The sequence below is a fragment of the Coccinella septempunctata genome, chromosome X, assembly GCF_907165205.1.
Source record: "Coccinella septempunctata chromosome X, icCocSept1.1, whole genome shotgun sequence".
In the NCBI taxonomy this organism is placed as follows: Eukaryota; Metazoa; Arthropoda; class Insecta; order Coleoptera; family Coccinellidae; genus Coccinella; species Coccinella septempunctata.
Genome location: NC_058198.1, coordinates 8,647,264 through 8,670,633, shown reverse-complemented (window position 1 = coordinate 8,670,633; position 23,370 = coordinate 8,647,264). Strand labels below are relative to the sequence as shown.

The 23,370-nt window shown below is 33.4% G+C and overlaps 7 protein-coding genes across 11 annotated transcripts; 2 read left to right on the top strand and 5 right to left on the bottom strand.

Annotated features, from left to right (window-relative positions):
• Positions 1–171: 171 nt before the first annotated feature.
• On the bottom strand, positions 172–1,001 carry LOC123321366 (cytochrome c oxidase subunit 5A, mitochondrial-like). The gene is made up of 2 exons (XM_044908909.1): positions 786–1,001; positions 172–617 (listed from the first exon to the last, which is right to left on the bottom strand). The coding sequence occupies exons 1-2, from the start codon at positions 911–913 to the stop codon at positions 293–295; spliced, it is 453 nt and encodes a 150-aa protein (XP_044764844.1). The 5' UTR covers positions 914–1,001; the 3' UTR covers positions 172–292.
• Positions 1,002–1,497: 496 nt separating this feature from the next.
• Positions 1,498–5,659, bottom strand: LOC123321588 (extensin-like). Of its 2 annotated transcripts, none has more exons than XM_044909260.1 (2): positions 5,643–5,659; positions 1,498–3,275 (listed from the first exon to the last, which is right to left on the bottom strand). In XM_044909260.1, exons 1-2 carry the CDS (start codon positions 5,646–5,648, stop codon positions 1,704–1,706), a joined length of 1,578 nt encoding a protein of 525 aa, XP_044765195.1. In that variant the 5' UTR covers positions 5,649–5,659; the 3' UTR covers positions 1,498–1,703. The 2 variants fall into 2 exon arrangements, with proteins under 2 accessions (XP_044765195.1, XP_044765196.1); XM_044909261.1 differs by lacking the exon at positions 5,643–5,659 and adding an exon at positions 4,331–4,433.
• A 2,457-nt stretch (positions 5,660–8,116) lies between these two features.
• LOC123321449 (sodium/potassium-transporting ATPase subunit beta-1-interacting protein 2) lies at positions 8,117–10,234 on the bottom strand. The gene is made up of 6 exons (XM_044909056.1): positions 10,092–10,234; positions 9,899–10,036; positions 9,680–9,763; positions 9,441–9,626; positions 9,321–9,384; positions 8,117–9,233 (listed from the first exon to the last, which is right to left on the bottom strand). Exons 1-6 carry the CDS (start codon positions 10,143–10,145, stop codon positions 8,563–8,565), a joined length of 1,197 nt encoding a protein of 398 aa, XP_044764991.1. The 5' UTR covers positions 10,146–10,234; the 3' UTR covers positions 8,117–8,562.
• Positions 10,235–10,795: 561 nt separating this feature from the next.
• Positions 10,796–11,478, top strand: LOC123321451 (FUN14 domain-containing protein 1B-like). Its single transcript, XM_044909058.1, has 3 exons — positions 10,796–10,963; positions 11,076–11,259; positions 11,319–11,478. The coding sequence occupies exons 1-3, from the start codon at positions 10,818–10,820 to the stop codon at positions 11,397–11,399; spliced, it is 411 nt and encodes a 136-aa protein (XP_044764993.1). The 5' UTR covers positions 10,796–10,817; the 3' UTR covers positions 11,400–11,478.
• Positions 11,476–12,924, bottom strand: LOC123321450 (R3H domain-containing protein 4-like). Its single transcript, XM_044909057.1, has 4 exons — positions 12,675–12,924; positions 12,435–12,598; positions 11,956–12,372; positions 11,476–11,900 (listed from the first exon to the last, which is right to left on the bottom strand). Exons 1-4 carry the CDS (start codon positions 12,752–12,754, stop codon positions 11,794–11,796), a joined length of 768 nt encoding a protein of 255 aa, XP_044764992.1. The 5' UTR covers positions 12,755–12,924; the 3' UTR covers positions 11,476–11,793.
• A 134-nt stretch (positions 12,925–13,058) lies between these two features.
• Positions 13,059–15,469, top strand: LOC123321448 (transcriptional adapter 3). 2 transcript variants are annotated; one of them, XM_044909053.1, is made up of 8 exons: positions 13,059–13,430; positions 13,491–13,657; positions 13,736–13,963; positions 14,118–14,278; positions 14,419–14,495; positions 14,666–14,787; positions 14,967–15,131; positions 15,186–15,469. In XM_044909053.1, exons 1-8 carry the CDS (start codon positions 13,244–13,246, stop codon positions 15,378–15,380), a joined length of 1,302 nt encoding a protein of 433 aa, XP_044764988.1. In that variant the 5' UTR covers positions 13,059–13,243; the 3' UTR covers positions 15,381–15,469. The 2 variants fall into 2 exon arrangements, with proteins under 2 accessions (XP_044764988.1, XP_044764990.1); XM_044909055.1 differs by having other exon boundaries at positions 13,061–13,430; positions 14,678–14,787.
• Positions 15,470–15,756: 287 nt separating this feature from the next.
• On the bottom strand, positions 15,757–23,016 carry LOC123321533 (dihydropyrimidinase). Of its 3 annotated transcripts, none has more exons than XM_044909188.1 (8): positions 22,827–23,016; positions 20,652–20,931; positions 19,989–20,404; positions 18,283–18,494; positions 17,652–17,988; positions 17,383–17,592; positions 17,201–17,327; positions 15,757–16,740 (listed from the first exon to the last, which is right to left on the bottom strand). In XM_044909188.1, the coding sequence occupies exons 1-8, from the start codon at positions 22,863–22,865 to the stop codon at positions 16,664–16,666; spliced, it is 1,698 nt and encodes a 565-aa protein (XP_044765123.1). In that variant the 5' UTR covers positions 22,866–23,016; the 3' UTR covers positions 15,757–16,663. The 3 variants fall into 3 exon arrangements, with proteins under 3 accessions (XP_044765123.1, XP_044765122.1, XP_044765124.1); XM_044909187.1 differs by lacking the exon at positions 18,283–18,494 and adding an exon at positions 19,409–19,644 and having other exon boundaries at positions 22,827–23,013; XM_044909189.1 differs by lacking the exons at positions 18,283–18,494; positions 22,827–23,016 and adding exons at positions 19,409–19,644; positions 22,232–22,411.
• Positions 23,017–23,370: the final 354 nt, after the last annotated feature.

Genomic DNA, 23,370 nt, shown 5'->3' with positions numbered 1-23,370 from the left:
CTACAGAGACTAACAAATGTTAGTCACTGTAGAGGCCAGGAAGAAATGAGCAATACTTGCAAGTGTAATTGGGAATACTACTTTGAGATTGATTTTTCCTTGGGCTTACACTTACTACCTAATATCACTGCAAGAATTTGGGAAAGTCGGCTCCACAATTGATTGTGTAAGAAAAGTTTACTCATTTATTTATTAAGTTCGAAACTAGGACATTTTAAAATACAAAACATAACTTATTCAACGGTTTTTTACTATGTAGAATTTTCTATTACAATTTATGTAACATACTTATTCAATGCATATCATCAGGAGACTCTAAAGCTAATTCAGGCTTATCATAGCCCAACTCTTCTGGGGTGTTAATTCCTAGTTCATCTAAGGTTGGTCTTATTTCTTGAAGAATGTATGGATATATTTCGTTTACTCTGCCTCCACACTTGTCCTTAATAGATTCCAGTATTCTCACAGTTAAGGCGAAGTCGTTTACTCTACGACAAGCATGCAAAGCAGCGATTATTATCTTTGGTTCTGGAACCAAATCATGACCAACCAGATCATTGATTCCTTGCCTTATTTGCCAACCATCAATATCCTTGTTATTGAAGTATTTTTCGTATCTAAAACAATTACAATATATGAACAATTCATCGATGTGCAAGAACATTTCGCAAAGATGTAATTAAAAGAATTGTAGGTCTTTCATTTAACAACATCAGAACGTCATAAATGATAAAGATTCGTTCAAGTCTTAGAAATACTTTTATAAATTACGTAATTTAACCTACCTGGAATCGAACTCGTCTGAATAAATTTCATCTTGTTTTGATGACATATTTCTCTGAGAATTACATACTACGGGATTTACTGCCCTTTTAAAGATGCAGGAGAGTCGAGATGCTGATGAACGTAACATTTTTTCCTGAGTTTATTTTTTTGAAGTCGAACCACTCAAATCTGCACCTTTCTGTCACTTCCAAACGATTATTATGGATTTGACGTATTGTCAAAATGTTGATAGTTCAAGGGCGCGGATACTAGATCTACTTGTTACTTCGTCTACGAGATATAATTTGATAAATGTATCTTTTTGAATTCGAATAGGACATCAGTTTTTTCCAAAAAAAAACATCACTTTACATCATATACCACGAGGTTCTTCATCGAACCAAAAGACCGTTGAAAAAAAGTAAAAAAACTGCAACACAACATACATTTGTATATGTTCATTGACATACATGGTGGCCCATGAATTTGTAATATTTTTCATTTCTAATAATATTTATTATTAGCTAGGGAATGCTTTTGCTTATGCAGAGAAAGTTTTTTTTCGTTCACCTTGTAAAATTTCGATGGAGACTCCAAAGAAGGTGGTAAAAATTTTTTAAACAGGATTGAATATGGTTGTTCAATCTTCATAAGTCTTCTCATATTTCATGGAGAGTCAGGGCACAAGCCAAATTTTCAGCATGCATCGGCATTATGAAGAATAAAAAATGATTAAAAACTGAAACAAATATTTTATTCAATAATTATTCTATAACTTTTTCTTTGGTTAAATTGGCATAAAACATGAAAAAATTAGTGTTCATCATAAATAACTAACTATGGGAATAAATTATTCCTGTATGCATTGGGAATGTGGTTCATTAACAATGAATTGACGAAAAAAACAGTGATAAAATTATCAAAAATACAACAAAATATCACCTTCCACAGGCGGTGAATGAACATTTGTTTTCAGAGTCTATGTGTTCATTCCTACTCCTGAAACCGTCATTTGAAAGAATGAACTTGGCATCATTTTCCTTGCTGAAAGGTTCCACTATGAAATTTTTTGGCGTTGGGGAGAAATGTTCAGTAATACTTTCCTCGCTAGCCAAACTGTTATGTTCACTTTTGTTCGAAGTTTGACTGACGATTTGATTCATTGCGGTCTCTAGAGTTGCGTTATTAAGATCTTGGTGTTCAGTTTGTTTCGTTCCAGAAATTTCATTATACGAAACAGGTTTAACATCAGGTTTAGCTGTTTGATAGGAAATTCCCGATCCCTCTAATAGCGAATCGGGAAATGGTGGATGCGTTATACCCAAACCTTCGATAAGATCCTGATGTTCTGCATGTTGTTCGTTTCCGTTATTGATAGGCATTCCGTATGAGTTCACAGCACCAGGGGTTCCATAGCTGGTTGCTGGACTGTCGTATTGCAGGGGTGGACTTCCAAATCCAGCAGGAACTTCATAATCGTTGTAAGATGATTGTGAACTTCCGGTATGGTCTGAAGACTGTGCACTATGATGTTGTGGTGGAGGTACTTCGTAATCCTGCTGGGGGGCCCCATAATTTTGTTCGGGAGGAGCACTGTAAGAATTCGATTGTGGGGCATGGTATTCCTGCGATATTATCTGCTCGAAAGTGAGTGTGGAAGGTGTTTCGAAAGATGTTGGGGCTCCGTAGCTAGAAGAAGGTGGAGCCCCATATCCAGTAGATGGAGGTGACCCATAACTTGGAGACGGTGGTGCATCATAACTAGAAGATAGAGGAGCGCCATAACTTGAAGATGGAGGAGCACCATAGCTGGAAGATGGCGGTGCCCCATATCCAGTAGATGGAGGTGCGCCGTAGCTGGAAGATGGTGGAGCACCATAACTTGAAGATGGTGGAACACCATAACTTGAAGATGGTGGAGCACCATAACTTGATGATGGTGGTGCTCCATAACTGGAAGAGGGTGGCGCGCCATAGCTAGAAGATGGGGGAACACCATAACTTGAAGATGGTGGAGCACCATAACTTGATGATGGTGGTGCTCCATAACTGGAAGAGGGTGGTGGTCCATAACTCGCTATCGGTGGTCCATAAACTGGTTTTGGTGGGCCATAAATCGGCTTTGGTGGCCCATACACTGGTTTCGGAGGTCCATAAACTGGCTTCGGTGGGCCATAAACAGGTTTGGGTGGTCCATACGAAAATTTCGGGGGTGGTCCGTAGAATGGCTTCGGAGGACCGTAGGATGGTTTTGGAGGTCCATATGAGGGTTTTGGTGGTCCATACGAGGGTTTCGGCGGTCCATATGAAGGTTTCGGTGGTCCGTAGACTGGTTTTGGTGGTCCGTAGACTGGTTTAGGCAGTCCGTATGAAGGTTTAGGTTTTGGGAAATATGATGAGCTTATTCCAAACGATGGTGGTGGTTCTCTCTTTATTCGAGTCGATTCTTCAACATTCGATGCGATGCAGTTCTTCGAAGCCATGTGCACAATCCAGAGAAGGACGGCTATCTGAAATTGGGATAAATTACATTATGATCTGATGTAAATCTCATACAAAGGTTCGCATCATTTCCAAAATGGAAAAAAATTGGGCTCAAGTGAAACTCAAACATGGCAACTACCCCTGTACAGCCAATTAAAGTTTTGTGCCAAATAATAAACCTATGTTGGTCTCATTTGAATTGAAAAAATTTTGATAGGTAGGTAGGTACTATAAGTATAAAGTAGTATTTCAGTTCATACTTCGAATCTCAAGGGTCTCTGGCGTCGAAATGATTTTCCCTATATTTTCCTGCTCAATTTCCTACCCTTGAAGTTAATAAATTCAGAGCGTCACCTCTGTACTTTTCGAATTTTTGCCTAATAATATAATATTTTCAAACGATTGAGTTAGACGAATTGATTAGTCAAATTCAACTGTGTCTTCTTCAAATTCATTCACTGCTCTTAAGGATTAAGCTCCTACACGCAGAGTTTCACCACCAACAAAAATGAAAGGTAAAAAAGCCATTTCCTCATATTGTCCAATGATATTTGAATTGAATAAGAAAAAGTACGGGTCAAATTGGATTGATTATTAAGTATAATAAATGGTTTTACAACACAGGTCTTGGTTCTCATGAAATTAGACGGGAGAAAGCATTATACGGGCTTCAGGAACCTGCATTATAGTTATCAATATTAGCCAATATGCAATGAACCGGAAAGTTTTGAATTTGTTATATGAAATATCTTCATTTTCATAAGTCACGTTTTTTGAGTTATTCTCACTACAATCTTGCCGTTACATGAATATATCGTTTGAATGTGAAATGAATCGATCTATACAGTCTCCCACAATCGACATTAAGCAACGTTATAATTACCCCTTGAGAGGATAGAACAATTAGACAATTTTAATTGTTTTTCTCATCAACTTATGGGCGAAAATTTGGCAGGAATGAGAAGCATCTTTTCAACAAGAACTAGATTTTTCTTACCCCCCTACTGTAATTATGATAAAGATAATGAGGGGTTGAAATCTCCAACCACTTGCAGTATTTGAGTGACTTAAACCTACATACCTATAGTAGCTGAATCACCCTGACAAAACTGGAAGCATACTACAATTTGTTACATTTTTATTAAAATTTATTACACCAGGACCAAATTTTATTACACTTATTGCCTGTTTGATGTAGGTTTTAATCTACATTCTTCGCCCAGTTTTGCAACTTTTTAAGTCATTGAGATAGCGAAATGGGGTTTGGACTAGGATTTAAATGTATTACAAACTGACTCATCACCCCAAATCCCAATTTTGATCTTTTTATGGACGTTCCATGCTCGATATTAAATATTCTGGGGTCGTGTATTCTAAGAGCTACTGTTATATCATAGTGAAATATTCTATTACACCAAATCACCTGATGCTGAAGGGTCACAACAACTTGTATTTTATAATATTTATCATGACCAACTAGTAATTGAAGAACAATGAGAAATATTCATACTGCAAGGGGTTGTACATTACATAATGGGGGTTGGTATAAAATTTGGTTATAAGTGTTTCAACGAGTTTATCATTGCAGCCGAATTTCGTCCGATGCTATTATCAGTTCATGAAAAAAATTGGCGATTTGTTCATCTATCCTTCGAAGAAATCCGACCTCGAAGTATATAAAGACATCTCTACCTATAGTAATTCCTCAATTAAATACTTTTTACCGCACTTATAGCTTTAAATAGCTAGTTATCAAAGTGGAATTTCTTATTGATTTGTGATAAAATATTGCATAAAATAAGAATTCCGTTATGGTTAATAATTCTTCGTATGCATGCAGCAACTATATATTTGTCATTGAGTGAGTCTCTTTAATAGATGTGATTATATGCAAGAAATGATGCCAAGTACCTATGACTTATTGATAATTGTTAGCAAATCCATCAAACCGCGTTGAATTTCTTCGATTTTCGAATTGTGTGATTTTGTATAGTTGACTCGAAATTAATAATCAGGCAAAAATTATATTAATTTCTCATATGAGATCATCACAGTAAATCGCCGTTTAAAATTAAAAACTTGAAAACTGTCAGTTTTATCCAAACTCATCGATATTTGATGAAAATTCAATCATATGTACCAATATATTGGCCCTATCGCACCAGTTATTAGAAGATGTTGGTAATACTAATTTAATATCGAAGTTCTGAGATGCGTTCTTGAAAAGTTTAATGTAATGTGTGCCTGAATAAAATTTACGCATTCATGATACCAAAGGCAAAAATAAACCTTTCAAGAAATTAAAAATTTTTCATTCTATGGAATGAAAAATACATAAATGCATTTTCCAACAACTTCATCATGTTTTAAAAGTTTTGAAGGATTTTACTCACACTCATCTTTGAGAAGATCATCGCGATGAAGAATGCTCAGAACAGTTAACACACCAAAAACTGAACTGCAAAAAAAAATTGATGAACACAAGATGAAAACACGCGTTTAATCGTCACCCTATGACCGTTGATTCGAATTTGAGCGAAATCCAAGTTGAAGATGCGCTATCAACTACCATACAATAGTAATAGCACCAGAGAAAGTTATGCTTTACCGAAGCGGTAAAACTGATACTTAAACAAGCTGTTTGAATGTAGAAATTTAAAGAACTGATTCTCATTAAGCAGAATTAACAGTCTGGAATGATTTTTCTACGTGAATTATTTTTATCTCACATTTATTTATCCGTGTCAAATTGCTTCTGGACCTCATCCTTTTCTTCGTATGCACAAATCTTGCATACATTAGAAATTAGAATAAGTAAACAGAACTCATCTCTGTTTCCAAAATATCAAGTTGAAAAAATTATCCCTTCTGAGCCATTGATAATTCTAAGGTTTCATCTTTGATTACATAAATTAAATTTTAACTCATTAGTTTTTATAAAAAAAACTGTTTCTGAAAGATGAGGAGGCAGAATTGAAGAAATTAACGATTCTGGGTGTACCTAACATTTATTCTTTTATTGGCTGATGTAATCTCATGAGTGATTTTGCCAAAGATTCCTTGATACACTTAAGGGACCCCCCTGGCAATAATTCGTTACTTACTTACGTATGTAATAAACCAATGTTTGAAAAATCATTATCAATTCATAATTATGCTGGTTATTATTATGTGGTTTGAAGTGTATACTTAGAGCGCGCGGCAGATTTGATTATTTCAAGATTAAATTGGTTTTCAAAATAGCCGAAAAACCATATGAGAGATCATCATTGAATTCCAATGAGATTTTTCATGCATAAGGTTGCTGAAACCTTGTATTTAGAGTGAAATCTAATTAAATAGGCAGCCCTTATACAACCTATATCATCCGAAACCGAGTTTTTTTTTGGATTGAACGTATATACTCCTCCACCTCCTGCAAAAATGTACGGGTTTGAAGTACATATTTTGGGAAAATTAATTGGGTGACTACTCATTATGAAGGTAGGTCTGTTTTAATGGACACACCTGGTATAAGGAGAGGTAGATTCATGCTCAGCAAGGTTCTCCGGTCCAAGAGCTGATATTGAAGGATCTGTTTTACAAAATACTGATGAGGATGTTTGGGTTTATCAAAAAACATCAGACCTTATTGAATGATATGGTGTGATGCTGAAGAAAAAACAATAACATATATACTTACTGAAGATAATCCAAATTCAGTAGCTCCCCTCTCAATTATTTCGTATTTCGATGCATTATCTCTTACATTGCGTTTCCCATGCATGCATAATTATTTTTCGAAAATATTTTTATTCTCTACGTGAATACGTTTGATTTTCTTCATTTGGCTAAAGCAATAAATATTGAAGGATATAGTGAATTATGAAATATTACGACAAGGAGTTACATATGGTAATATCATTTTATGACCTTCCTATTATGCATAAGAATTTCAAGATCGCCCAAGGCCTTTCTGAATAATAATTTTATTGAAGTTTGAGTTAAATGTTTTAACAAGATGAAGAATCATATAGTCTCGCCGCTTCAATGGATCTAGGTGAAAGGAGAAAGGAGGATACCTGTAAGAATATTCAATAGAGAAGTTATAGGCATTTTCTAAAATAAGTAGAGATTATTACGAAATCCCCTTCAATTTTGAAAATTATTGTAATTCAGCTGTGTTAACTTTTATTGATGGTTATCATATCTGCAGATGACTGATCAATTAACTAGCACCCATTCAGGTGCTCAATCTCTTGCTTTCAGTTCAGGATTTTCCATTAACATTTATAACTTCATGCAACAATCAAATAATTTGAAATGCAATTCTCGCTTTCGTAAATTTTTCCATCAGTGGAATTTTTACCCCAGCAATGGCGCAACAGAATGAATTTGTGGGAATTCGCAATAATAATGTTTAATTTTTTTTTTTAATATTCCAATTTCCCAAATCCAAATTGACAGAGGCCCCTGTGCGAATGATCGCTGTATCATCTGGGTAATCATCCCCAGAGGTCTGTTTTAGCATCGTCATCAGATAAAACTTGTCTTGGCATAATGAAAATCCGAGTTTTGATTCCCTAGGACCGTTTGATCATATTGAACTTGATTCATGATGAAACATAATCGTTTTAAGTTTATGTAATGAAAGAAAAAATGTTAAGATGATATATGCTTTGGAAAATATCAGTATCAATAGCAGTTTTTACTTGTCTATACATTTAAACCTCTTAGTTTGCCTATAATCGATTTTGAGACTCAAACAAAATAGTTGATCTGTATAGGTGGAGAATACACATCTACATATGAACTCCTCATCAAAATTGAGGCTTCATGTGTCCCTTTAATAGTTTTGGGGAATTTGGGAATACAGAAATGCGACAAGTCCAATATTTTGCACTTTTATTCAGTATAAATATTTAAAAAAATATATACTAATGTAACCATCAGTCATTTTATAAAAAAATACAAATTGCAAATTTTTCATGGAAAGTTTACTGAATAATTCAGTAGGATCTAAAAGAGTGATATACATCATTATTGTCATATATACCATTGTACATTGGTTGATATGAAAACCAAAAAGTTTGTTCATGTTAATAAAAAAATTATTGCTAACAACAAAATATCTTATTGTAATTCAATAAATATTTATAAAAAATAATTGTTCTGCTAAAACCTTACTCCGTTTTTCATATTGCTCAAATTGTTATTTACTTCTTCCCAAAACAAATGCAGTGTAATAAATCAATTTACATCCCTAAAACGATAAAATCTTGGGCAATTATCCTAAAACATCAATGAAAATTGAAGATGATTCACAATGAAATATCACATGGTCGTTTCAGAATCATTTGAGTAAATCCTCTGGGTGTATGCAGGAGGTCCATTATTGAGAAACATAGAGCCATTTCTGAGCTTCTGCTTCTTTTGCGGAACCTGGGGTGTAGCGTGGCTATGCTGGTAGGGATTGACATTCGTATAGTTGAATTCACGAGTGCCATGAAAATTTGAATAACTTGACCTCACGGATGCTGGCCTGCCAGTATAGAGTTCGTCAAGATCATCCATCTTATTGAGAGATTGGGTGGATGACTGCTGGTATGTTAAATTTGCATGACTATAAGCACCAAGATTATTGTTCGACATGTTCAAACTTGTAGGAACCGGAGGTTCAAGATGCTGAGATCGGTCGAAAGTCGATAAAGTTTTTTGTTGTTCCATTAGATACGTAATAGGGTTTTGAAGGGACCTCCTAGAGCTTCTAGTTGATGACCGTGAACCAGAATGTCTTTTACTAGTGGTACTGTACCTAGTAGAGGAGCCTCTGGTCATAACACTTCTTCTCTTCACTTTTCGGGGTGTCATTGGCTTAGGAGACATTGCTGGAGCTAAATGGTTGAAATCTTGATTATAGTCCTCATGACGATTATCCAAATCTGTACTGAATTCAATGGAATACAAAGATGTCCTATTTCTTTTGCGAGAACTCTTGTCTGAAACTGAAATATTCAATTTTGTAAGTTATTTTCACAAATTTCGCTGATTTCATGTTTCTAGCAAGCAAATGTATGAATTATTACACTTACATGAGTCACTATCACCTCTAGAAATGATTCTTATTAAATTAATTCCAAAAAATATTCCCAGAACCTGAAAAAAATTCAATTCATTACAATATATAAAATAATATGAGCAGTGCTTCTTACGACAAGAATTATTTGAACACTACATTGGAATACTTCAACATCAATGTAATTGAACAGGCAATTTTCTACTTCAGGTGGACTTTCAACTTCAGGACTTGATTCTGGGCTCATTCGTGTTTTACATTGCGGCCCTTCAGTTCTCCACCAGCTTTCACTATTGCTATCTAGTTTCAATACTTTGTTGGTCTGAAAAATTATGTTTGGCATAATTGATTTTCAAACGTTAAGAGGCCACATACCTTGTGATCTAGCTCTCCTACATCCAAATACAAACAAATGATAAATATGTTCCAAATTATCCACAATATTTGCCATATTAGATACTGAAACATTAACAATATCGAATTTAATATACATAGCAATCCATATTTTTATAATTGTATTTCACACCACTAAGAAATACCACACTATTAAGATATTCTCATTAAAGTATTTAAAAAAAGATTGAAACAACTCACTGTTATAATATATTTTGCTCTGTTTTGGTAACCACCAAAAAATCCTAAGATTATGAATATTATCTCAAAAAAATTCACCAAAATAGGTATCCATAAAAAACCAAGGAAGTCGAAGACTTGTTTTTGTACAACTGCAAGCTGAAAAATCAATGGTTTGATTATTTTTGTTACTACACCCAGAAAAATAACCTACCGTTTGTATCAAACATGTTGAAAGGTAAATGTAACGTCTGATGTGAAATCCCATATCATGAAAATATTAATTTACTGAAGTGATTGAAAACTATCATGTCTTGCCAAAGGAAATGCGTATTCGCTTTGAAACACCAGAGTTGAACATTTCCATTATTACTCACAACATTGAAAAGTTATTTTGTTGTTCCATGAGTTCTGAATTGAAAAGAGCAGGGATTTAAATTTTCTTCTCAAGCAACATTAGCATTTCTTCTTGAAGGTTGTATATAGAGATGTCCCTGTTATTATAGGGCTTCTATTTTCCGTTACCTATTTTAACGTTTATATTGTATTTGTTTACTTTAACAATCTCCATGCACTATCAATCATCTGTCACTATAGTAGGTTCAAACAACAGGTGTATTTTGGTCACCTGTAATGCAGCTCCACTATGATGAGCATGAAAAATTTCACATTAAATAAATAACTGAGAGTAGTGTTACCGCAACTTTTTTCACTCTAGCACAAATAGGACTTCTTTTGAGAAATTGTGCCTCTTCGCCACTGAGCTTAACCTCAATTTTCGCTGTCAGATTGCAATCATTCTATGGTTAATATTTTGAACTTGGAAAAATGTTATTCACCACATTAAATATGTTTTATTGAATAATTCCATATTAACAAAGCATAAAACTTATGTTGCGGTATAACGTCGATTTTTAGGTGAAACATTAATACAATTGTGATGCCTACATTAAATAATTTAGAGCGGGTTGTCGAAAATATTGTACTCCCTGAAAATGGCAATAAGGGAGTCCTTGGAAAAATTTTGGATGAAATTAGCAAAACTACTCCTACAAAGCAAATGATCATAGGAGTTTCTTCTGGCTGGTGTGTGTTCAGTTGTCTTATATATCTACGTTCCATTCCCATACTTTCATTCGATATATTAACCTTTTCCCCAAAGTTGTATAGCACTATTATTAAGAACGTTTGCCTACAGGGTCAGTGGATTCTTAGCAATGAAAATTGGAAAGACTACAGCAATGGCTCTTGGTGGAGGAATAATCCTTTTACAAGTTGCCAGTGAAAAAGGATTCATTAAAATAAACTGGGATAAAGTAAATGAAAATATTGACAAAGTAGAAGATATAGTTAGTCAAGAGCAATTGACATGGGTTGATAAGGTGATAAAATGTTATAATAATTAATTTTATTTTAATTCTCCATTATGTACACTTTACAGATTGCTAAATTTGCTGAAAAGAACTCAACATTTTCAAGTGGATTTTTAGGAGGATTCTTGATTGGATTAGCTTCTCATTAGATTTGCGGAATATTTTTGTTGCATGTGAGATATTTTTATAGATTCATTTTGATGTTGTGAATAAATTTGATATTTCTTATTTTTATAAAAGTTTATTTGGCAAGCCTATGTTTTAGAAAACAAGTCATAATGTTCCTAATATGTAGATAAACTTTAAAACTGAATAATGTACAGAAATTATGTTAGTTTTATGCCCGCTCTTTCTGATATACATCTAATAAGATCATCAATACTTAATGCACTAAATTGCAACATTTCAATATCTTTACATTTTTATCACTATGAACAACACAAAAAAGTTAACAAATAATATAAAAGAGTGCAATAATCAAACATTAAAAATATTTACAAGGAAATAATTACATTCATTGCATCACATTAGAAAATGTAGGTGTTAGCTTTTAGATTTCGATATTAGTTCATGGAGAAAACATTCTGCAGGTGTCCAATTTTCTTCCAAATTCTGAATTTCAACCTTCCTTCTTTCATTTTCCCAATCACCTAGAAATAAAATATTATTCTCTTTGTTCTTTCTTTGTAAAGGAAAATTACTCACTGAAAGAATAAAGACAATGATATTGAGCAACTGCATGAGTGAGCAATCTGTCAAAACTTGTACTTGGATATTTCACATATTTTTCTTGGGGTGATTTCTTAAAAAACTGTATAATGTCAAATTCAAATAATTTAACGGTATCAACGGAAAGGTTCCTCTTTATTTTAAGAGTACGTCGAATTTTTGAGGATATTCTCAAGAATGGTTTTTCTGTTTTATAGATGTCCCTGACATCTGATTTGAAATTTCCAATTATTTGTTTCTGTTCTTCTTCAGATTTATCGATGAATTCATTCCAGTATTGCAAAGCCATTGGGTCCTCTATGAGCTTCGATAATGGAGTTTTCTTGGATTCGAATATATCTGATGTATTATTACCTTCAAAGTCTTCCTCGCTTAATGTTTGTAAGAGTGCACCTAAATAAAATTAGAAGTACTTGGTCAAAAATTTTAGACATATTATAGTAGTTACAACTCACAGTTTTGGTACCTCCTCAACCGTCTTTTACCACCATGTTTTCGAAAAGCAGGAGTATCATCTGCCGTAACCACTTTTCGATGCTTGAACCTAGTAGGAATATAGCGACTTGTACTAGGAGGCGATTCTTCAACAAAAGTTTCTCCGTCAGTAGAGTTGTCTAAGCTAAAAAATAGTATGAATTTGGGGTATTGTTATAATTTTCTCTTACTAGAGGCAAGTAAGGAAATTATGTACTCACTCCAATTGTAATTCATTATCAGAATCGGAAACTGTTGTTGGGAAAGCGTATTTCTTCTTAAGTTTATCTAAAACAGTCATTTTGGAGGATATTTCAATTAAAAGCTGTTAAAATTTTATTCATTATCAGAATCTTGATTTTTTTAATTTTTTCTGATGACCTTGACATAAAATTGTATTAGGTAAGAGTGGAAATAAGTGAAAAATGGTTATAAAAGATATCTTTATGCTGGAATAAGTGTGGACATGAGAAATAACAGGCGTTTCAAAGTTTTTTGCAAATTAGGAGAAAAATATAGTGACAAAATAATAGCTATGCAATTCATAAGAAAAAAGAAGAACTTGTCTATTGTCGTTTTTTCCTGTCATTGCAAATATTAACCTCTTTGTATATTGTCAACTTTGGAACTTTGACAAAAGTAAATTTCAGTAAACCAAAATTTCATTTTACTCTTAACGAAATTGTTCATTTAGTATAAAATTAAGAAATTTCAGTTATTTTGGATGCTATTGCATTGTAAACCAACATCGTAACATTTCAATTTGGACGCTTCATACTGTACAACAGGAATGAATGGTCTATCTAAAAATTGTGCTGGAAAGGCACTCTCTCAACGTAATTTTGGAAAAGAAAAAGAGGAAGTACCAGTTGAAAAGTCAAAAAATGAATTGATAGCAGATAGTCAGCTTAATACATATACCATTCCTTTCATACGGATATCCCAAAATGCTTCATGTCTAGCTAAATATACAAATGGTAGGTTCACTCAGAAGAGTGTTGGATAAATAGAATGTCATAAGAAATACATACTTTCAGTTTTAACAAGGTCTTCTGAAGATGGAATAACAATGGACGATTTGGATGCTCTTCAGCAGGATTTAGAAAAACTACTTACAAACTGTGCCTTGAGGAACAGGTTTTTCAGAGCCGAGATCGAGTCTATTGACAAAGTTGAAGAAAAACGGGATAAACGGGGCAAACAGGTTTACTTTTCTCTAGATAATTTCAAAGTTCATTGTGAAAATATTCAGTTTTTTATTGAATAATGGAATTTGTTCCAGACTTCTCTAAAACGTAAAAGGCAAGATGATAAAATGAAATTCAAGGATATCAAGAATGGTACTAGAATTGTTAAAAAGCACGGTCTGGGAGTGAACAATTTCATTGTGGATACACCACCACTGAGACATGATATTCCTAAAGTTGCCTTACCAAAGAATGATACTTCTGAGAAGTTCTGGGCATCTGTTGAGCCTTTCTGTGCCGAGATCCAAAAAGATGATGTTGCAGTGAGTTATTTTTTTTCTAGCATAGTGAATATGACTAATTAAGAAAAAAAATTAAATATTTCGTTTCAGTTTCAGTAGTAAGAACTCCTGATTAAACTTGAATTGTATGTTTTATCATTAATTGTGAATGAGGACTAAAATGCTTTTGTTTCAGTTTTTAGATACACTCATTGAGGAGTGCTCTAAAGAAATAACTATTAAAGTACCTGACATTGGAGAGCATTTTACTTCGGAATGGTCTGATGAGCTTCTCTTTGAGGAGCAGAATGTTACCAGTACTAAAGGAAATGAGTTTAAGAAAAATGGATTCAGTGCGTAAGTACATATGGGTCTTTTATTTAAATTAAATTTGATCCTAGTTCAGTGTGGATTAAATATTTAATTATTATTTATATGAAGGTTTCTTGACCATTATTGTACTTGAAATCTTTGTTTTCATTCTTTAATTTTTCAAGGATTTTGGATAGTTTATCCAATCCAAAAACACAAAGCCTATTATCGACTCTACCAGCTACGTTGGATAAATTTAGAGGTAAGAACCTGAAAATTGTCTAGTTATTAAACATTAACAAAGAATTTTATTATAAAGTAATTTTTTGTATCATTTAAATTCACTTGAGTTGAGGAATGATCTCTATCAAAAAAAGAGTACCCTTCTTTTTATTTATAGCTTCACCGTTTTATTTTACCTTTCTTTTTTTGGTACTGTTCCAGTATCAGATTTAGGTATATTCAAAAACTACAGTAGGAAAGGCTGTATGGAAAAACGTTTGAAGAAGGAACTTATTGATCAAGGAATTTTGAGTGTTGAGGATCTCCAAAAGGTAATGAAAAGTTAGAATAAATTAACGATCCTGATCCTATGATCAGGTGGAGAAGTAATTTCTACATCAAGTGAAATTCCCTTTTTGTACACACTTTGTGACTGTAAATTATGTTTCATCTTATCTAATTATTAATTCTGAATATTCTTATTGATACTCATTGCAAAATTCCTCATAAGACAACTCCAGAAGACGAAGTTTTACTGGAAATAAAAAAATGCCAACATGAACTAATTACTGTTAATGAGTACAACAAAATGGAACTACACAAACTTAGAAATAGCGTAGCCAAAGACATGAAGAGGCAAGAGGTTAAGGAGGCATTAAATAGATGTGATAATAAGGTGAGGTTGAAGAAAAACGTGAAGTTAAGTTTGACTAAATTATTCTAATTGCAGGTTATGGAATTATACAACAAGATACTTTTAGCTAAACAGAAAGCGTTGCAAAATGAAGATGAAGATGTTGACAAACAACTAGTAAACGAACAAATAACTAAGGATTTCGAAAGTGAAGCAGATAGCTTAGTCGAGCAACAGTACATTTTAAATAGAGAACTTTTAGATCTGACTGACGCTTCAATGTTGTACTAGAGGTAATTTATCGATAAAAGAGTATATTATTTTACATTGAACTGTTTATATTGAAATTTAATTATACTAATTATACGCAAATGAATTTCTTTTATCGTTTCATTGAAGGGCCTGAAGTGTTTTCTTATCCATTTAACCTTACCTGCTTCTCCTAAATGGAGTCTTGAGCTTCTTGCTGTGATTTTATCGTTTTATATTTGGGTTGTTGTATAACAAAATTATTTTACTACTGTCTCCATTGTTGTAATGCAACAAGGAAATTCTGTATAAGAATTGTGTTTTTTTTTACTCGTTCAATTCGCAGTATCAGAATTTCTTTCCATTTTCAAATTGGTTTTCCTTATTCAATATACAGGAATGCAATGAAAAAAATAAGTCATATTTTAAGAATTTATTTATCCATCAAGTACAAATGTAGTAATGTGTGATGAAGTGAGGAGACTTGAAACGAAAACAGGTTAAAATATCAAAAAAGAACTCCAATGATATATTTGGAATTCAACATAACTATAGCTAAAATGAATTATTCAAACATCAACATGCTGTGAGCACAAATATGCAAGTAACGAACTGAACAGTACAAATGAATATTCTTAAAATTTATGAAACTCAATAGTTTTTGATGTTAAAAAAACACAGTTTTGTTAATATATGTTTAACAAAGGATTTCAAATATAGAACAAAACTAATCAAGTAGTTTAGCTAGCAATATTAGCCTGAGATCCCAAATAAAATATTTATTGAAAGGAACAAGAAACAAGTAGAAATAATACTGAATATATATTTGGGATTGCATGATGTTCATTTACCTTCAAATATAGTTGATTGTTATTCGCATAGCTGAAGCATTTTTTTTAGTCGAGATAAACATTAGTCTCTTGTATTATCTTCATAAGCCAATAAAGCGAATCAGGTTAATGAAAAAATCTGGTTCATTATGAATTTTAGGGGAACAGTGTATTCTCATGCATTGACAACCAACCCACTATATTTTTTCACATACAACCATGACTAATAAAAAATAGTTAACACTAATAAAAACCACTATCCACATTAGACTTCTTGGAACCTTAATATTAACCAAGTTGGAAGAATACAGTGAAACTTTGGTACAAGTTTTAAGAGCCATTTAGCAAGCATATCTTAGCGAAGAGAAATACGGAGGATTGCAACAAATATCTCAATTTGCTTCTTCCACCTATTTCCGAAAAATAATTTAACTACCAGCTAAATAACGAAGGTGAAAACTCAATAGTTGTTGCAACCCAATTTCTTATGATTCTTCACCAAAAGCCAGATGACTTTCCACCAGGTGGGTTTTTAACACGAATGCATGATTTTCTTTCCAAATCCAATTCCTCTGTAATTGGGAAAAATAACAATTGTTTATAATCAGAAATAATTCTTTTAGCATGCATAACATTGAAATCATTCAATCCAAACAAAGTGTGAAGTTCAAAATTTTTTTTCAGAAGAAAATATAGAGAGAATCAATTCAATTTGTCCTTGGGGATAAATATTGTTTTTCGATATAAATGATTTCGAATTTCATCACAAAAAAAACAGTCTCATTTATGTATTTCACTTCACAGAATGTTGAATCCAATCTTAGTGTGTTATTTAATCAAAGAGAATGAATAAACTCTCAGAAAATTTTACTCATCAATGAATATTATCTTAAATCCAAAGGTGGAAAATACGGAATAAAATATTAGTGCTTTTCTATATTAGCAGGGATGATTTCATTAATTCAGCTTGGAATATATAGAGGCGAAGCAAGAGGAAAGCATTTTTCAACTATTACTTAATATTTTATTTACCAGTGATAGAAAATGTTGAATCTTGAATATTTCTTTGACCTTCTGGTCTTGGACCTTTACAAGATGGTGTTGATATTGCTGATTCTGGCAGTGTGGGTGTGGGACACATATCTTTTTTTAGGGGATGCTGAAATGAAAAAAATATTAATATTTGTTACAAATTTTTTTTTCTATTTAAGCACCTTCTTTGGTTCCGTTAATTCATTGTCTACAAAATGTTCAACTTTGGGAGGTTTAATACTGTCTGCATTTTCAATGTCATAGACATATGGAGCATATACAGGTGTCTCGATAAATCTTCCATGGCCCTCTACAGCTTTCAGTTGACCATCATCAACAATAATTCTTCCATTAACAATGACATACTCTGGAACACCGTGACATTCCATGCCCTTAAAAAAGAATGAATCATTCATATATATGATTCAAGAGACACAATTATTCATCATACTTCAAAAACGTTGAGCTCAATAGCTATATTGTGTGTTTTGGCAGATATCACTTTTGTTGCATTTGGATTCCATATAACAATGTCAGCGTCAGATCCAACAGCAATACATCCTTTTCTTGGGTATAAATTGAATATTTTGGCAGCATTTGTACTAGTAATGGCTACAAATCTATTAGGGTCTATAATTCCCGAATGAACTCCTTTCTCCCATATAACGGACATTCTCTCCTCAACACCATTTACCCCATTGGGAATTTTTCTGAAATCATTTCTTCCAATCTCTTTCTGAGATTTAGTGAATGTACAATGATCACTTCCCGTAGTTTGCAGAATATCCCTAAAAAGGCATTTTTCATTCTTGAGGAATTATGTGTATAATTGGTGTTGAAATTGTGGAACGGTTCATGAATACAAATTACATATATTTGATCATTTTTATCAAGATCAAAGCAAATAACATTCAGAAACTTTCAAGGATGTAAGATGAAGCTATCAAAGGACAGAGTTATTCAATGATAATGTTGAAATAGGCCACTACAGCATCGATATCAACTGATATGTATTCAGGTAAAGTTAGTCTTTTGGCATGCACGTGTTTTGAGCTACATATATTAGTTAGAGTCACACTTACGAGGCAAGATATCCCAAAAGCCTGCTAGCATTTTCAGGATTAGAATATATCGGAGGTGCTGATACCAAATTGATATTATTTGGATCCCCCCCTACACCAATTAAAGATGGTGTCACTGCTCCAAATACTACTTGTCCCATTGATCTTCTCTCTGCGATAATTTTTCCTGATTGTTCCGATTGTACATGATCGATATAAATCGGTGCTTTTACCTGAATTCAAATTACTCCGTGCCAAAAATGATTAAGAAAAACAACCATACAGGTCTTGTTTAAATGGAATTGTCCCGAAATATATCAGAATTTAATCATTATTAATCGGAATCAGTAAAGTGTGTAATCGTATTTGTTTGTTGTGATAACTTAACTGAAAATATATAAATATTCAACTCAGCATTCATGCTCTAAGGCTCCAACCAAGCGGCAGCAGTAAAGGGTTCAACGATTCAACAGTGATGAGAGAAGAGATGTGTGTTAAGCCATTTGGGGCAGAAAGTTATAATTGAGTTTAATCGTATGAGTGGTGAACTCCCACACAATCTGACTGTTTCTACAAGAACCAAAAGTTACTTGAGTGATATTTCTTGGCGAATTTCAGAAAAAAGATTTGACGAAAGCTCAATGGTTGTATTAAATACGATTTCGTCATTCGAATATGTTATTTAGATGGGCAAAATATCGTTCATCCCTAAACTGATGAAGTGTCTAATTATACTCATATTTAATGATCAACTTTTAGTGATTTATATTGAATAAAGCAATGTTTTGAAACAAATAATATTAGCCTCCACTGATATTTACATGCATAAGCAAATTACACGCAGGTATTAACATTATTCTAACAAAAAAAACTACTTTTTGAGGAACTTCCAGAACAAGGTTTATAATGCTGTTATTTACATTGAGTGTTAATAAAAAGATAATTTCTGAGTTAAAAACTTCTCTTAGTGCATATTGATAGATGTGTTACTCAATGAAGGTTTCAGAAGTTATTAGAGGCATTTTTGTGTGACCTTTGAAACTTCTTTGAATGTTCTATTTGAAAATATAATAGTAATAACGCGAGAGTTGCAATTCTTTATGGTCTGTGAATAATGATGAAGTGGAAAAAATAAAACAAAACTTACTGTGCTAAGAAAGTCATAAGAGTCTTTGGTGTTGCAGGGTCAGGTCTCAGAGGTGGGCTTAAAATGTAACCGGCAGCATGATCGAAACATTCATGGTTACAGTGTGAACCATCGCAGCCAACACCGGCAGCTAAAGTTTCACCAAAGACTTTCTTATTATTTTTTTTGCGTGCTGCATCTAAAGCCAAACCTGCTGACTTACTCATAACATGCACAATATATAGTGGGGTATCTACCTACAATATGCAATCGAATGCTTTAACTTGCAACAACTTAAACAATGGTAAAGTGTATTTTGAGGAAACAAATTATGTATAGATTTGTGTCAAGCAAAATTTGTTCATAACATCAATCGAGTACACACGCAAGGAGGAACAAAGATGAAAATTTTTTACACTTATAAAAAACAATTGACATTGTGAAAATGAAAAAAAAAAATTCTTTACTCCAGTTAAATTCCTGGTGTGTACCCAAAAGTAATTTTGCACATGCTTTTGAAGCAGCACAAGTATCCACTGAGGAGAACAATTTGATTGCCTTCAATCTATTCGTAATAAAAACATGTATTTGTTACATATACCTGATTCGCAATAACACAAGCTCTATTGACAGCTTCTGCTTCCACTTCTTCTGGCCGTGAAAGTTCATGACCCTCCGGCCCAGTTATACCCTGAGCAAGTAACTTCTCTGCGTTTTTCTTTATTATCAGACCGTTTTCGCAGTGTACCATAGGGAGAGCGCCCAATTTTTTACATTTCTCGAAAACCGAATAAATCTCCTCATCGTTAAGCATCAGTGAGTAGGTCATAAACATTTTGAAAGAGTTGATACCGTGTTCCTTAGTGAGGATTTCCATGTCTTTATCAATGCTGTTGGACCAGCTTGTTACGCCCATGTGAAGGGAATAGTCACAACATACTTTGGGGTCTGCCCTTTGCCTAGCATCGTAGTAAGCGTCTAGGACAGACTGACCCTTGTCAGGAATTGCGAAATTTACTGAAATTGAAGTTTTTGATTTTATATTATCACCAACAAAAAATTTAAATTTTTGTAAACACACATTTGAAGATGTTCAACATAAAAGAGGGTAGTTCATAAATGAAATAATGGGGAAATATATAGTTTTCAAACTTTGTGGAAATATTTTTAGAGGAGAGAAAAAACTAAATTGAAATTTCCCTCATAGATATTGTTTCTACCCTGAGAAAGTATTTTTTCTTCGTAATTTTCTTTTTGAACTTACTGACACATGTTGTTCCCCCAGCAACAGCAGCTTTAGTTCCTTGATAATAGTTATCAGCTGTGCATGTGCCCATGAACTGAAATTCGAAATGGGTATGGGGGTCTATACCCCCTGGCATAACGTATCTTCCTCTGGCATCGATTACCCTAGTACCTCCTGGAATTATCAAATTCTTCCCAATATGTTTGATAACACCGTCTTCTATATAGATGTCATCATCTGTTGTCCCATCTTCGTTCACAACTTTGCCATGACGAATTAATAAACGATTTTGAGCACTCTGAAACCAATTTTTGGAGTGTCATTAAACCAAAACTCATCATGGGATGTTCAAAAATAAAGCGATCCAGCTTTCAATATTAATTTTTTATAGAGCTTCTTTTGTTCTGTTTCAAAGCCCATCCTGCTCATACAAAAACATATGCACCAACATATCAATGAAAATGGAAATGATGTGTAACTCGACCCACAATCCCTATACAAAAACTTAAAGGGAAGCTTTGAACGCTATAGAGTGAAGTTGGGGAAATGGAATTGTTGGATGAGTTGTTTAAAGTGGCATATTCTAGTTCTGACACACTATATAGGGTGTTCAATACATGTGGACAAATTAGAACAAAATTCCTGTCCTTAATATGCGGGCACTTTGTTTCTCTTCAAGATAATTATGATGAACTTTTAGTTTAGTTTAGTTTTAATTGAAAGTTCTTCAGTAAAAATGCATAATTCTGCTTCCAAAGGATCTAACGTTTCTGAAATACGCCATAACAGTGATTTCGAATTTAATCACAATTGTTCACAAGTGCATGAATCATATAAAAAAAGAAAAAATCTGCAACTTCTTTTCAGAAAAACTCAGCGTTAATTTTAGTAGTTCTATTGCAAAATGCAAATACATACAATACAACTGGAAACTGGTTATATTATCAGGTTTCAGGTTTACTATGGATAGTTAAAGCAATACAATATAATTATGATAATTGCACTCAAACTTGAATAATCCCTGAACAGTTCCAATTGAAATTCACTATTCAATCAAAGGTTTGATAGAAATTTGCAAGGATTTCCATTTTAAGTGATCAGTTTTCATTATTTTCTGTTGTGAAAGAAATAGCAAAAGTCTGAAGTAATGGAACCAATACATTTGGAAATTGTACACAATATATTGCACCTGCTTGAATGCATTGCTGTATCATCAGTTCTCAGTCATTATTATAGCAGAAAACAGTAATCTCATTAAGTAGGTATCTTATTATTCTAGAAGATTAGTTGTGGTAATAATTGAACCAATTTCGCTAATTACAGCGAATTGGCAGGAGGACTTAGCTCATATCAAGTTTATTTTCTCCTATTCCCTAGAAAAATCGTACAGGGTATCGCAAATTTTTTATGTATTTCCGAAGTTTATTTATAAGCCGAACCAGGAACTAATACAGGAAGTCTTGGGAAATAGTATGCATGCAGGTTTATAAACCTATTCCGTTATGAGGTCACCCGCACAGTCGGGAAAATCAATTACATTTTATGTATCTAATCATTTAGCACATACACCAGCGATAAAAAGTGTTGATTCAACTCACCATATTCGTTGTATTTAAATGAAATGGGGCCTTTTTTAATCAAATAGGTTGTTACAATTGAAAAGTTTGATTCGCTTCAAGGGCCTTAGTAACCGTTAAAGAAATATACCTCGGAGAACCAGTTAATTTATTCTCTGAACCGGTTAGATGTGGAGATACCAAATGAATGCAAATGAAAAATTCTGAGTTTATCGAATTATCATCCTTGAAAATGATTAGAAACGAAATTTGCGATGCTTCACGCAAAATCCCCGGCAACTTATAAAATTTTACGTGCTAATCTGATGCACTTTAGTATGATCTTCATGTAGTAATTGATCGCCCCAAAATTTTAAATCGCCCGAATTTTCATTCTGGTGAAAATTCTGGATGAAATTCAGATCGCATGCATTTAGGATGAGAATAATTCTAAAAAAATCAATAAATTGAATGGAGGCGTTCACCCCAACAATTGATTTAATTCAGTATTAGCCATTTATCGACAAATCGGATATCCTGTATGGGATATATGACTATTTTTGAGCCGGAAATAGGAAATGATGCCGTTTAGCTCAGAGATGCAGTATAAATTATATAATATTCGTGTTAAAATTACCTGTAAATGAATGGGCACTTTTTTAACCGGAGTACTCATTATTATAATTTGTACTATGTCAGTATAATCTTTAATTCACTACTTCCGAAACTACCAGATCCCCGTTTGACAATTTCGGATAAATGTAAACTAAATAGAAATAGTGTGGTTATTATTTCAACTCAAGGACACAATGCGCCGATGGGTGTTTCTATTTTATTTATATGCTCTTTTTTCGGTCGCTAGTTGGCGTTAGAATCGAAGGAGGAACTTCAACACATCTATCCTTTGAAGCGATAGATGGAACCGCTAGGGTAGTGGCTGCATTATATGTTCCTACATAATGGTGGATGCGCATCTCAGAATAGTTGCTAGTACATCCACCATTTCCTAAAACAATTATTCAAGAATACACTGTAGATGTCACTGTTAAAAAGTATCCATCCTCACATTATCCTTGTATAAGGACTCTGAACTGAATTGTGCCTCCTTTCAATATCTTCATGACTCAAATCAGAAGACAAGGTGGCAGATGTGCCATAACTCGATGGGGATAATGAGTTTA

Coding starts and splice junctions, on each gene's coding strand:
- LOC123321366 (XM_044908909.1), bottom strand. CDS start 913: ATGTTACGTTCATCAGCATCTCGACTCTCCTGCATCTTTAAAAGGGCA. Junction 618..785: donor TCAGACGAGTTCGATTCCAG/GTAGGTTAAATT, acceptor TAATTGTTTTAG/ATACGAAAAATACTTCAATA.
- LOC123321448 (XM_044909053.1), top strand. CDS start 13,244: ATGAATGGTCTATCTAAAAATTGTGCTGGAAAGGCACTCTCTCAACGT. Junction 13,964..14,117: donor TCCAAAAAGATGATGTTGCA/GTGAGTTATTTT, acceptor CTTTTGTTTCAG/TTTTTAGATACACTCATTGA. Junction 14,496..14,665: donor TACGTTGGATAAATTTAGAG/GTAAGAACCTGA, acceptor TTTCTTTTTTTG/GTACTGTTCCAGTATCAGAT.
- LOC123321449 (XM_044909056.1), bottom strand. CDS start 10,145: ATGGGATTTCACATCAGACGTTACATTTACCTTTCAACATGTTTGATA. Junction 10,037..10,091: donor CAACATGTTTGATACAAACG/GTAGGTTATTTT, acceptor TTGATTTTTCAG/CTTGCAGTTGTACAAAAACA. Junction 9,385..9,440: donor GTGTTCAAATAATTCTTGTC/GTAAGAAGCACT, acceptor AATTTTTTTCAG/GTTCTGGGAATATTTTTTGG.
- LOC123321451 (XM_044909058.1), top strand. CDS start 10,818: ATGCCTACATTAAATAATTTAGAGCGGGTTGTCGAAAATATTGTACTC. Junction 10,964..11,075: donor ATAGGAGTTTCTTCTGGCTG/GTGTGTGTTCAG, acceptor GTTTGCCTACAG/GGTCAGTGGATTCTTAGCAA. Junction 11,260..11,318: donor AATTGACATGGGTTGATAAG/GTGATAAAATGT, acceptor TACACTTTACAG/ATTGCTAAATTTGCTGAAAA.
- LOC123321533 (XM_044909187.1), bottom strand. CDS start 22,865: ATGAGTACTCCGGTTAAAAAAGTGCCCATTCATTTACAG. Junction 17,593..17,651: donor TTGAGCTCAACGTTTTTGAA/GTATGATGAATA, acceptor TTCTTTTTTAAG/GGCATGGAATGTCACGGTGT. Junction 16,741..17,200: donor TTCAACATTTTCTATCACTG/GTAAATAAAATA, acceptor TCCCAATTACAG/AGGAATTGGATTTGGAAAGA.
- LOC123321450 (XM_044909057.1), bottom strand. CDS start 12,754: ATGACTGTTTTAGATAAACTTAAGAAGAAATACGCTTTCCCAACAACA. Junction 12,373..12,434: donor GTTGAGGAGGTACCAAAACT/GTGAGTTGTAAC, acceptor AATTTTATTTAG/GTGCACTCTTACAAACATTA. Junction 11,901..11,955: donor TCATTGTCTTTATTCTTTCA/GTGAGTAATTTT, acceptor TTTTATTTCTAG/GTGATTGGGAAAATGAAAGA.